Here is a 12957-nt window from a genome sequence, read left to right as displayed (position 1 = left end):
CACACACTTTTTCTTCATAGGCAGCAGAAGCATCATCTTGTTCATGCTCATAAATAATTTCCTGCAGCTCAAGTCTGGCCTGGAAACCTGTCTTTCACTCCATGCCATCCAATCCCCCTCTCCAACTACAACTCTCTCTCTGACTCCCTGCCACCCCCCCCCCCAAACCCCCCACCACCACACTGATCATTCTCTCTATTCCTCCCTGTCACTCCCTGCCATCCCCAAATATCCCTCTCTCCACTGGTAAAAACCACCATGCTCTCTTTGGCTGTCCGCCCACCCCGACCCCCGAGCCCTCCACCCGAGCCCCTAGTCGACCCTTCTTCTAAAGCAGTGATCTTCCATTCCTTTCTCCTTTGCTTTACTTGTAAATCAGGAAAACTCTCAACAGCAGCAGAGGGGGCTGGGTGATCCAGTGGGTCAGAAAACACATCAAAACCCCCACTGCCTGGAGCGCTTTAGACAGGGTCTTGGCACTGTATCTCACTGCTGTCATGTGATAAAACGTGTGTGACACTGGATTTACATTTAGCACATGGGTAGACAATCTCCTTCTCCAAACAAAACTACAAAACTATTCACTACTTGATTAATGACTGATGCAATAAAACAACAATAATAAGGACGTAACTGGTCCATTATCAGGTCAGTCAACAGAGGATATTAAAAGGTCTTGTGGTGATGAGCCAAATGTAGATTCAAACCTCCAATTTTGTTGGAAACCTCAGAACTGCATTTGCATACAGAAAGGCCACAGCCAACTGCTGCCATCTTAACATCCCTTACACTGTGTAGGAGTTGACAAATATTTATTTTCAACTCAAGGGCAAGTGAAACCCAACAGAGACAATCAATGTTGCTAAATCTAATCAGCTGCACTAATCAGAATTTTTATACCAACAATGGATCGATTCTACATGTTTACTGTGGACGGTGGTGCTCGTCGTGACAAACCCACATTCATCACCCATCTCTGCACTTCCAGCTCCGCTTAGTTTATTGTTTTGGTTTTTCAGGCAGCAGCTCTACTCGCACCAAACCTGTAAACAACTGACTAAAATCATCATCATATTTGTATGAGATAAAGATATGCTATGATATGTGAAAAAATAATAAAAAAAGAATAAGATTAAATTCAATCTGGATCTTGTTCTGGTCACACAGCACAGCATGTATCTCTCCGCCTGTGGGTATTTACTTTCTTCCTCCACTGCTCTTCAACTTGTTACTGATATATCGGCCAATTTTTATATCTAAAAAAATGAACAATTTGGCAATGATTGTAAGTATGTCGCTATCAAACACTTAAGACAAAGAAGTGTAATTTAGGTCTGATATTTTACAGTTTTACCACAAATTAGATCATTAATAACTAGAGATAAAAAGAAAATATGAATGCAACCAAATATATGGAATTTAATTTTTGATTTTTTTTTTAAACCTCTTGCAAAATAAATGCACATCTCTGCATTGTTCACTCTGTAAAATAAAAGTTTTCGTATTTCATATCAGCAAACAAACACAGATACCGATATGTCTGTGAAAGGCAGCCAACCGGTAAAAACATTAGCTTAAATGGTCATTTTAGAACTGACGTTGTTCATGCTCATACAAACAGCCGAGGGTCTACAGATATTCTAGTCCCCACTGCCCCCACCTCTCGCTCTCCCTCTCTCTTCAGTCTTGCTGTCAAGGATGAGCAACTCTATCTCTGCTGTCATTCTGAGCAGATGTTCAACTCTGTAAAACCCATGGCTGGTTTATCCAAGTAGATGACAGCCCGAGTCCCCCCTGTGCTCTCTCTCTCCACTGTTGCACAACCGGTGTCACATCTGCACCAGAATTGGTTCAGTAGACATTTCACGCAATCACTTCTTAGGAAAGTGCAAAAAAAACGACATAATTAACAAAATAAACAAAATTGGACAACCACGATGACTAAGATGACAACAATGACAACAATGACAATCTGGACAATGGTGATGAAGCTCAACAAGATGAAGTCAACCAGCCTGAGGAGGAAAAGGATCCTCTTCCTGGAGGGTTTTGGTAAAGGTCAAGAGAGGATCAAATGTCTGCCATTTTCTCTGACTCTCCTAGAATTTTAATTTTGAAGACTGTAACAAACACAGAGCCCACACATTCCCTCAGTGCAAGGGGGTATAATACTAAGTCTCATTTCAGCACAAATATTAAAGGAGGGTGAAACATTATACAGTATTTTAAGCACGGATTAAATGTATTTACAAAATGAGCCAGCTCTTGATAAACTATTTTAGATTTAAATACAGTAGACTGAAAATACTGGTCTGGCAATTAATTAATAAAAAAACTGCTTATTATTAAACATTTAAAAATAGGTTGGTTTGACTTAAATGCCATTTTTTTCCTTCTTGTTTGGGCCCATGCGCCGACCAGCTAAAGGCCCTCTTGTAGTTGTTCTTTGCAAGTTTGTTCAATTACAAAACACAAACATTAATTTCTATGTCTTCAGTAGAGCCTGACTGATACTGGATTTTAAAAATCACAAAGAATGTTTCAGTGTGTAAAAAAATCTGAAGATGTACCAGCACTGCTCTCAGTAAAACACACGCTCAGGACTCCACCAATGTAGAATAATTCACCGGAACACTAAGTGCAAGTTTTCTTTTTCATTTAATTTCAAAGGAGTGCAATTATTACCAATTATTTGGCAATATTTATTTTCCATGTGCAATTATTGTTACTGCTCATTTATATTTTATATTTTGTACCTACCTATTTCTTGCCCTTTCATATTCTGCTATCCACTTTGCTGCTGTAACACCCAATTTCCCCCGATGTGGGACGAATAAAGGAATATCTTATCTTATCTAACATTTACTTTTAAACAAACATTTTTATTGGGATCCAGAAAATGTGTTTTTCAGAAAATTGTTGTGACTAAGACATATACTGAGCAGGTCCGTCTGTTATCTCTGATAGGTAGACTATGCAATGGGATAAGTGCAACAAGCATATCCTTAGCATTTCTGTTCTGTAGGTTCTTCATAGTTATAGGCCAACACGCATAGACCAGTGAAGCAGTGTCAGTCTTAGGACGAGGCTAGGTGTAGTACATGACCACAAAAAAGACAAGGTGTGGTACTGATAATCCAACACAGATTCCATGGGCCAGTTTTTACATGTAGAATGGATTAGATGTCATTTGGGAGACTTACCACAGCTGTTCATGTCTGATGAGTGAGTTTCCACACAGAAAGTAGCAAAAATAAATTTGCTGACACATCCTCATGAAATCGGTCGTGAAGGAAGATTTGTAATGAGTTGCAGGCAGGTGCCTTAGGAACTGTAGCAAAGCGAGCTAGATGCTAACAAGCTAGCAAGCACTAATGTCCTGTCAAGTCGCATGGTGCTGACTGAGTAATAATTTACAGACAGTAACACAGTTTATTTGAGAAATGTGATGTGACATCTACTGCTGTCACACATTTTTTTTAATAGTGAAATTCATCCAGATGGGGCAGGGTTGAAATTGGATGGTGCATCACACCTTTATTAAGGTCTCTCTGGCTCTTTATTCCAGGAAAGGTCAACTTAGTCAGATCTGCATTGGGCCTGCAAAGCAAATGTCATCAATGCTCAACTTCATACAAAAGTTTTCCATGTATTTCCTTTGTCTCTGGGAGAAAAATCCAATGAAAGCAGTGATTCCACTGAAATGCACTGAATTCAACTAATAAATACTGGTGTAACTTCACCCTGAGACTGAATTGATGTTGCTCTGCATTCCTGAAATGTTGCACAAATATGTGGCATTTTTACATGAGGAATTATATCATTATATCTCAACAGCACAACTGCATGACTGTCTGTGTAAATATAGTAAGCTACGGTACGGTACTCTAACCATCTCGTTAACGGCAGGAATGTAATGCCCATGAGACAAAGTAAGAATGTTTAGACAGCTCTGTAAAAATAATAACACCAAATATACTTGTGCATTCACGGGAAAAAAAAGCCAGTGAGGGAGAGACAGGGTTGAGAGAAGGATGGCAGAAGAGGGTGAGAGAGAAATGGAAAGAGGGAGGCAGGGTGGGTCTGAGGATGAGTGTCTGGTCCCTAAGGCTGCGTGTGTGTTTGTGTGTGTGTGTGTTTCCATCAGTGCACTCTCACAGCTCAATAATGATAAATAAGTCAACCTCCGCTCTCCGCCCCTCAACCCCTCTCCCTGTCACATGCACCCCTCCTCTGTTCATCTACCCCCCACCACACTCCCAGTGGTAATGAAGCAACAGTAGGTACTAGCTGACAACTGTGCAGACCAGTTTCATCTATATTCATTCTGCTATAGTGGGCCACCACAGTAAGACCCCTTCTACCCCTGAGAGACAAAACAACATCCATCCTGCTCCTCTCCTTCTACCTGTCCGCTGCATCCATCAGTCCCACAACCTACAAAAATCATATCCCATATTCAACGGCAATGGCCCGCCATGTGAGGACACTACAACATAATATCTCATGTTATTTTAAACAAGTAGAGCTAATGATAACATTTTCTCCAGTTACCATATCTGGTAATATAATGAATTAAGGAGGACACACGGGCATTTATTGCTGAAGATAAGAGGCACAAAAATCATACCAAAATAAGACCAGGTCAATCTCTAATCATTAGTAGCATTATTCCATCATTAATATATTACCTGTCTATTTTCTAAACACCTTTTAGGAGACCGCTTTTTTTGTGAAAGTGTAATTTAAGATGGGAAACATAATTAACAAAGAAAAGAGATGAGGAGGAAACAGAAAACAAACAAAAAGTAAAGGAGATGCGTATATTTATGCTTGTGCTTCTGCTCCAACTACTGTATTTGTGTGTCTGGAGGGTCCTAATTGCTACTGAGGTCAGGCTGCTGAGCAGTAAAGGGCTGTGTTTGATGCAGGTAAGAGTGTGTGTGTGTGTGCGCGTGTGTATGCGCATGTGTGTGTGTGTGTGTGTGTGTGTGTGTGTGTGTGTGTGTGTGTGTGTGTGTGTGTGTGTGTGTGTGTGTGTGTGTGTGACTGCTCTGCATGCCCTTGACTTGCAGCTGGCAAACAACGCTTTAGGCCCCCACAGCTGCCTCATCATTACTGTTCACAGGGATCCCCTGCCACACACTCTCACATACACATACTCGCAGGCACACACAGTGTGAGAGAGACTTAGTCACAGCTACACAAGCACAGACACAAATACAGACGCACGCAGACATACACAGAGACACTCACCCCTTCCCGCAGGCTCCTCATTAAGCCAGTGTAGGCGGCAGCGGGAACGAACCACAGTCCCTCTGGGGAGCCTCTCTTCTCTTCCTGATAGAGAGGCATAGGACAGACAGGGTGAGAGGAGAGAGGAGGGGGTATTGGGGGGGGGGGGGGGGGGGGGGGGGGCAGTGCAGGAGTAGAGTGGGAGTGAGAGAAGGCAGGGAGATAATGTGGAGGAGATGCAAGTAGAGAGGAGTGAGGAAGAGGGCAAGAAAGGCCCGAGTTGGAGAGGGGATCTGGGAGCCAGGGGAGCCATGACATCTTGATTACTTGGTTAGCATGTGTGTGTGTGTGTGTGTGTGTGTGTGTGTGTGTGTGTGTGTGTGTGTGTGTGTGTGTGTGTGTGTGTGTGTGTGTGTGGAGATGATTTCATAACATTTAAATTCAGATGGGTTTTTTTGCTTCTAATTATGGATTTTACCCAGAAAAACAGTATGTGTGAGCATTATACATGATATTTTCTATAATTTTGCTTGTTTGTGTACTCTCATTTTCACATAAAACGTAGGGGGAAAAAAAGACTTGAAACTTTCACCATACTAGTGAAGAATTTCAGTTAAAATTCACAGGATTGCAAATAAGTAACAAACTATCCATTCAACTTATTATTATATGAAAAAAGTTTTTAAAAAATACCCATTTTACCAAAGACCTTGTGACATCTTTAATGTGCTTATTGTAACAAAACACACTATACTGTAATTCTTTCCCTAATGAAATAGACTATACTGCATACAGCAGCACTGTCATTATATTCCAGAAAAATCTGATTATTTCAACCAATATTTCTATCTTTTTTTTTTATGAAATGTTGCTCTGTTCCATTGCTTCTGTGCAAGGCTCTAGGCTATATCTAACCTTGAGGATGAAGACAGCACTGGAGGCTATAGCTAATCGTTGTCATTGACTGTTGCTGCAGGAGAAGACGGGAGCAAAGCATGTGATTTCACCAGGGGGACACTTTAATGGCCGTTTCAAATGATTCCAAAAAAACTTGTTCTCCTGACGTTAACCAGGAGAAGTGGGGCAACCCATCAGGATCTTTTTCTGTGTTTAGGATTTAGAACAGGTTGTAATGATGATATTTCAACAAGGCAGTGAAATAATGGCTCAGGGAATTTAGTTTGTATGATCCTCAGTGGTGTTTTTTTGTGGTCATGTACTATTTCTTTTTACCCAGCCCCGACTCTACCTACCGAGTGGGAATAGTTTAAAAAAGCACTTTATTTTAACCTTGAGACTATTAGTCCAAAGTCCAATAAAAGTTCATGTTTCTTGTGCTTGTAAACGTTGTAAATTATATCTAACCTTGAGAATAGAAGCAGCAATGTGACACCGACCAACATACCCACGCAACAGCTGACCTACCAGGGGAATCTTAAAAGACTCAGACCATATGAAATGGCAACAGGGTTTTTAGAGCTATCAATTCCTAGTGCTGTTTGAGAAAAAATAACATTCTCAAGTCAATACTAAAATAAAGGACATGTTTAAGCTATCCACCAAGGTGTTGAAAATTGTCACTGACCAAGACAATTTGATTCAGCCTGTGGGACAATTCATAAGTACAGAAATATCATGACAGCAATTAATCGTGCTGAAAAACATGTAGCTAAACAAGATGAGCCGCGAGGATAAACACTGGTGGAGTTTTGCTGCGCAACAACTAGTTTCACCACATTTTGACAGAGACAATGTTACACAGGCAAGTTTTGTGGTGAGCAAGCTAAAAAAAATAAGAAGCTGAAACTTCTTATTCAGAAGGAGAATTTCTGAAAGAGCCTCGGTGGTGCTGCTGCAGAGCTGCTATAACTGGACAAAGTAAATTTGTTCCCAAGTGTCAATTTGTCTCAAAAAAGCGTCACAGAACCGATTACTGATATGGTACAAGATATTGCAAAAAAGAAAAGAAAAAACACACCACAAGAAAGTTTTCTCATGCTGCTGACACGCGCACCCTCAACCTCCCCATCACCGCCCAGTCTGCACAGACTCCTCAGATTCATCTCTGCAAGTCATCAACCACCATCACCACCAGTGTCTGGACTCCATGGGGGGATTTATTCTGCCGCTGCTCAGGGCAGATGCCCCTCAACTACAAAATCTCCCCGTTGAGTCTAAGCACCAAAGGCTCTATCAAGACATTGTCATCACATATCATCCTGTAAAATCTGTGATAAATAATTCATTCACTTGTCTCTTCTGATTGAAATACAGAACAACTACACATTTCGGTGAGTTTAATATGAAGGATGAATTTCTGTCTTTGTAAGCCATGCTCGCCTGACACAAGTAAAGGTGAGGATTTGTTCGAACACTTTATGATTGAAACCAGCTGCAAGTGGCATCAGGGTCACTATCACCTGACATCACCACCAAAGAGTAGCAGTGAGCAGCAGAGAGGTTAATGTGACACAGTAAATTCAGTAGTTTACTTGAATAGCACCTTTTGCAGACACAAAACAAAAAAAGGGCTTTATATCACCCAAAATAATAATAAGAAATTGAAAAACAATATTAAAATCAGGACGAAGACACAAAAAAAAATATATATATATACATGTTCAATAATTTAGTAAGGTCCGCAAAGGATATTATACAATTCAAAATGGCCCTTGATAGGAAAAGGGTTCCACATCTCTACTCTAATCACTACCATCACTACTCATTATAACGGAGCTGGTGCCAAAGGGAAAGATTGTCACAGAGCTTTTCAGGGTTCATTCTAAAGTGTCAGAAAAAGGCAATCAGTAAAATTATATATGTATGAGGTTAACCAGGAATAAATTGTGATTAAATTCTCTGATGAAGTCAAACGAGGTCTGCTCCACTCGTAATTGCTCAACTTATTTTCAATTGAGTTTAGTCAGCATGTAAGTTTTAACTTTAACCCTAATTACAGAGCTCTCAGTTTTGGTTAGACCCCATCGTTTCCCTTTTTTATAAAACTATATTTATTCATTATTATTATTATTATTCATTATTACCATCATTGATATTCAGAATTTACTTCCCAAAACATCCAGCATCAACTCATCAAATGCATGTAATAATAGGAGCCAATCAATTAATTAAGTGTTTTATAATGTTATTATAGTAGGCGTTTTCAACATTGAGAGTACTTGTCTGAGATTAATTAAAGACACTAACACGCTTCAGGACAGAGATTACATCCAACATGTTTGATTGAAATCAGAAGTCTCTGAGAGGCCCGGACAGCTGACCTTACCCATGTGGGCAGTTTAAAGGGGCAGTAAGTGATTTTGGAGAAAACTTGTTTCTCTCTTTATTGTTGTTTATTGATTTTACTGCTCTGACTGGGCACTAAATGATCTTGGGCCAAAACACAGCTCTGATTTTCATGTTAAGATATTAAGCATCCAGGCCCCCCAAGGTCATCTCAGTGTCCTCAGAATCAAGCAAGGTGAAGCAGCTTTTAGTTTTGTATTCTTGCCGACCTGTGGAACAAGCTTCCTGAACAACGTTCGTCTGCTAAAACTCTCAGCTCATTTAAATCAGGGCTTAAAATACTAATGTTTGCTGTGGCTTAACAATAAATTACAAATGTAACCTCTTTTTTGATATTTAAACATTTTGTTCCAATTATTAAAAAAAAAATGATTATATGCAAAGCACTTTGAATTACCTTGTTTTATTCTTTTAAATGCAATATAAATATCTTTGATTTTCATGCCTTTGTAAAGCACTTTGAATTCCCTTGTGTCTGAATGGTGCTTTATAAATAAACTTGCCTTGCCTGCTTTCAGATCAATTATCCACCATATCCCTGTCTCTTTCTGTCTCACTATATCGTCTTCTGACGTGCAGAGTTTACCTGAGATGCGATGAGGTAGAGGAACTCCCCAAGTGGTGGAAGCAGGAAATGCTTTACTTTGCTATTCCTCAGATTATCCCTCAACAGGTCTGATAACGTGGACACAGCCTGGAAGGAGAGAAGAGAAGAACATAATTGTATCAGCTTTTGCTTGTTGCTGCAAATAAAATACAAAAGGAACAGACCTAGAAAATAGGTTTGATGCAATTGCAATACGTAATGAGAAAATATAGCAGAGTTTAGTTTTGTAAGAGAGTGTCAACATGTAATGATTTTTAGTTTTAATGTGGATATTACAAGAGTGAATCTGCGGGAAAGAAACTGCAGATAGAAAAAGAAGCGTTATTGTTGTAGTGTTGTTTTTGACAGTAGTGTGAAGGGTTGGAGAGAACATCTTTAGAGGTGCAGACTTATTTAAAAATAATTACATCAGAGTAAAAGTTTCACTGACCCTAAAATAATGAAGAGTATGTTCAAAAGGACTAAATAGGTTTCCACACCTAAACTGTTGGCTATTTATACATTTAAGCAACAACACACACACTGAGTGGGAGAGCATTAAAGAGAAAGATATGAGGCTGGACACTGTAATTACTTAAAAACACAAATTCACAGCATTAAGTATATGCAAACTAGGTATACAAATTCATGCAATCATTTGCACTCCTAATAAATGCGCGAACGCGAACACACACACACACACACACACACACACACACACACACACACACACACACACACACACACACACACACACACACACACACACACACACACACACACACACACACACACACACACACACACACACACACACACACACACACACACACACACACACACACGAATATGCAGAGACCGCCTTTCTGGCTGGCTGCTTCTTGGCATTAGCATTACTGCCAGCTTCCCCCCTCTGTGATCTGATGTAAGTTGTGCCGCACTCCTCTATCTATCCCTCCTCTTTTGCAACCTTGCTGTTCTCTCTCTCCTCCCTGTTTTTTTCCCCTCCTTACCTCTGTCTTTTCTTTTGCTCTACTTTGAATTGCTCCTCTGTTTATGTATCACATAATACTTCTCACTGGCTCTGCTACATCTTTGTCTCTCACCTTGTCTCTCTTGCTCATTGTGAGATGAGAAGTGGTAACAGTGTGTTTGTTGTATTCTCTCTCGACATATCTTTCCCTTTTCTCAAGAGAGTTAAACTTTCCTTTTATGTTTGCCCAGGAACCGTGGCGTATCATCATGCTGGGCCTGTGAGGATGCCACGGTATCAGTTTGCCACTAGAATCCTTAGTGAGTCTTCCTAATATACTTTGGGACCAGGGCAGGGTGTTTGGCTATACCTTATGTAAACATATCTATAGAGATAGATAGATAGATAGATATATCTATAAACCCATGTTTTGTCAACCCAGAATGTTTTTTTTGCACATGAACTATGAAAAACTGTTCTTGGTTTCTGCCTATAACCCATTATACCGATCTGTCCTCTGTCACTCCCTCTCTGAACTGAACCCACTAACAAAGTAAAAGGCTGATGGGGGAGTTAAGATTCTGGGGTGTGTTTGAAACTGACCACACAGCTGCTCTCAGGAAGAGGGTGCTGAAAGGCACCGCTGTGCCTTGTTTCACACACACGCAGACGTCTCCTCTTACTATATTCGTGGGGACTCGTGACGTAAGGCATTTCCTAGCCCCTTACCCCGACCCTAAACATCATCAATGGATGGCCACCCCTGAACTGATTGCCACCTTAACCCTAACATCAAGTCTTAAACCCTAAAACAGCCATTTAAACTTGTGGGGTCAAGTATTTCGGTCTCCAAGAAGCTATCACTCCACAAGTATAGGAGGTTCCCAGGGCAGTGACTGCAGCAATTATAATAAAATAAGGATACGCACGCACGCACGCACGCAGGCACGCGCGCGCACGCACGCACACACACGCACAGAGCGACTTTCCCCCAGAAAAGTTTTTCATTATCTCAGCATCAACACTCCCTCAGATCATATAATGCACATGAATGCACACAAAGAAAAACATAAACATTATACACTTAATAAACATGCATGAACAACACTCACGCAGTGGCACAGAGGACTAAACGTTGTCCCAACACAACACGCAGAAGTTCTGCACATACAAGCACAAATATGACAGTAACTGCTCATGTGCGCTGTCTATGTGACTACAATTGGGACAGCCGGATGAATGAAGAAAGAATACAGAGAACAGGATGGTGGATTGTTGGTCCTTCAGAGAGGAAAGTGCTTAACTTTATAGTTATTACAAGGTTTGTTTCTGCAGAGGTGAGAGAGTAGACTGTATGAAGCAGTATTGTAGCATTGCGGTTAGAGGTAACGCTCTTATCTTCAAGCACCCAGCTTTCCACCGCAATATGATTAACTTCATATATTTGCATGCTAGCTTTCTGATGAGATGATCTACAATTGACCTTTCCTAAATGAATATATGTCTGAAGTGTCTCATGGTAGATATGGCATACTGGGATGTCATTGGTAAACAAATGTATTATGTATTGTTCTCTAGTGAATGAAATACCTAATTGGAAAAGTGTTGGCTCTAAAAATATCTTCAACAGAAAACTCCAAGAAACAATACTGCTATTTTTTCTGTTTGACCATAAGCATAAACTGTGCGATACATGATATTGGTTTTATCAGGATCCATTAGTTGTCTGATAATTATCCAACTGTTTCAAACTCAAATTTTTCCCTCTTAGAGGTATCCACAGATGTCTTGAGTAGTGTTTTCCTGCAGCCAATGCCCTCTGTGTTTGTTCCTAAAGACTGCTGTGAGCTTTAAGAATGCATTAAGACATCATATCCCCATGAAACATCCAGCACACAGGAAACTTTACCAGCTAAACCGCAGCATAATCCACAAAACTTTATAAGTGATAAGTGAAGGGGAAATTTTTCTATCTAGTTGGTTTTGAAAGCACAGCTTCCACAAGCTCCATAAGGGAAGCAGCAAACTTGCGTTAGTAAAATTAACCCGGAAAGTTTATTCTCATTTTATTCCATTTGAAAAGAGAGACAGAGAGAGACAAAGACCTAGAGACTAGAAAGAGAAAAGCGAAAGCAGTGGGACAGACAGACAGAAAAGAGTAAGACAGAGACAGACAGACAGACAGACAGGTGTGTGTGTGTGTATGTGTGTGCACAGTGGAGGTGGGGGGTTGATTGAAGAATATAGCAGTTACTATGGTAACAAAGCCAAACCCTGTCACTCCAATCAGCAGGACTGCAGCAGGAGAACCCCTGCTGAGACAAAACACACACGCACACAACCACACACACACACACACACACACACAGTATATGTGCCGTTTTATTGGTCATCTGTACCACTACACAAGAATAACTCACAACAACACACATTTATAGAGAAACAGAAAAACAAAGACACAGATAGCTACACATGCAGGACCCCTGCTGAGTCAAAACACACACACACACACGCACACACGCACGCACACACGCACACACGCACACACCCCGCTGAGTCTATAGATGGGGACACATGGTCATAGACACAAACACACACGCACAGGCACAATCGCACAGCTTTGTCCCTTCTCCTAACAATTTGTCATCCTACGGTAGCTGCAGGGAGGTAAGGAGGGCAGCGAGAGAGAAAAATTGTTCCGCCATTTGTCTTTAACAACAGGCGTGCTGACAAAATACCGCTATGCCACAGTCAGCCATTTTGTAAATCGCCGTGACGACTTAGTAGCAGCAAAGTGTCATGACAAGTGGAAGAAGGTAGAAGGAAAAGACAAACTAGAAAAGGGAGCACGTGGGAT

The 12957-nt window shown here is 40.7% G+C and overlaps 1 protein-coding gene across 4 annotated transcripts in view; it reads right to left on the bottom strand.

The window, feature by feature from the left end:
* The window catches only part of ulk4 (unc-51 like kinase 4), a 68113-nt gene that overhangs the window by 46194 nt on the left and 8962 nt on the right, over positions 1 to 12957 (bottom strand). For all 4 annotated transcript variants that reach the window (XM_035643874.2, XM_035643866.2, XM_035643849.2 and 1 more), the window contains exons 19-20: positions 9128 to 9235; positions 5257 to 5340 (exon numbers count right to left, since the gene is read on the bottom strand). In XM_035643874.2, coding sequence (XP_035499767.2) covers positions 5257 to 5340; positions 9128 to 9235 — 192 coding nt within the window. The remainder of the gene's footprint in view (positions 1 to 5256; positions 5341 to 9127; positions 9236 to 12957) is intronic.

Source organism: Scophthalmus maximus, chromosome 1, assembly GCF_022379125.1.
Source record: "Scophthalmus maximus strain ysfricsl-2021 chromosome 1, ASM2237912v1, whole genome shotgun sequence".
NCBI lineage: Eukaryota > Metazoa > Chordata > Actinopteri > Pleuronectiformes > Scophthalmidae > Scophthalmus > Scophthalmus maximus.
Note: the sequence above shows the minus strand (reverse complement) of the source record. Positions and strands in the feature narration are given on the sequence as shown.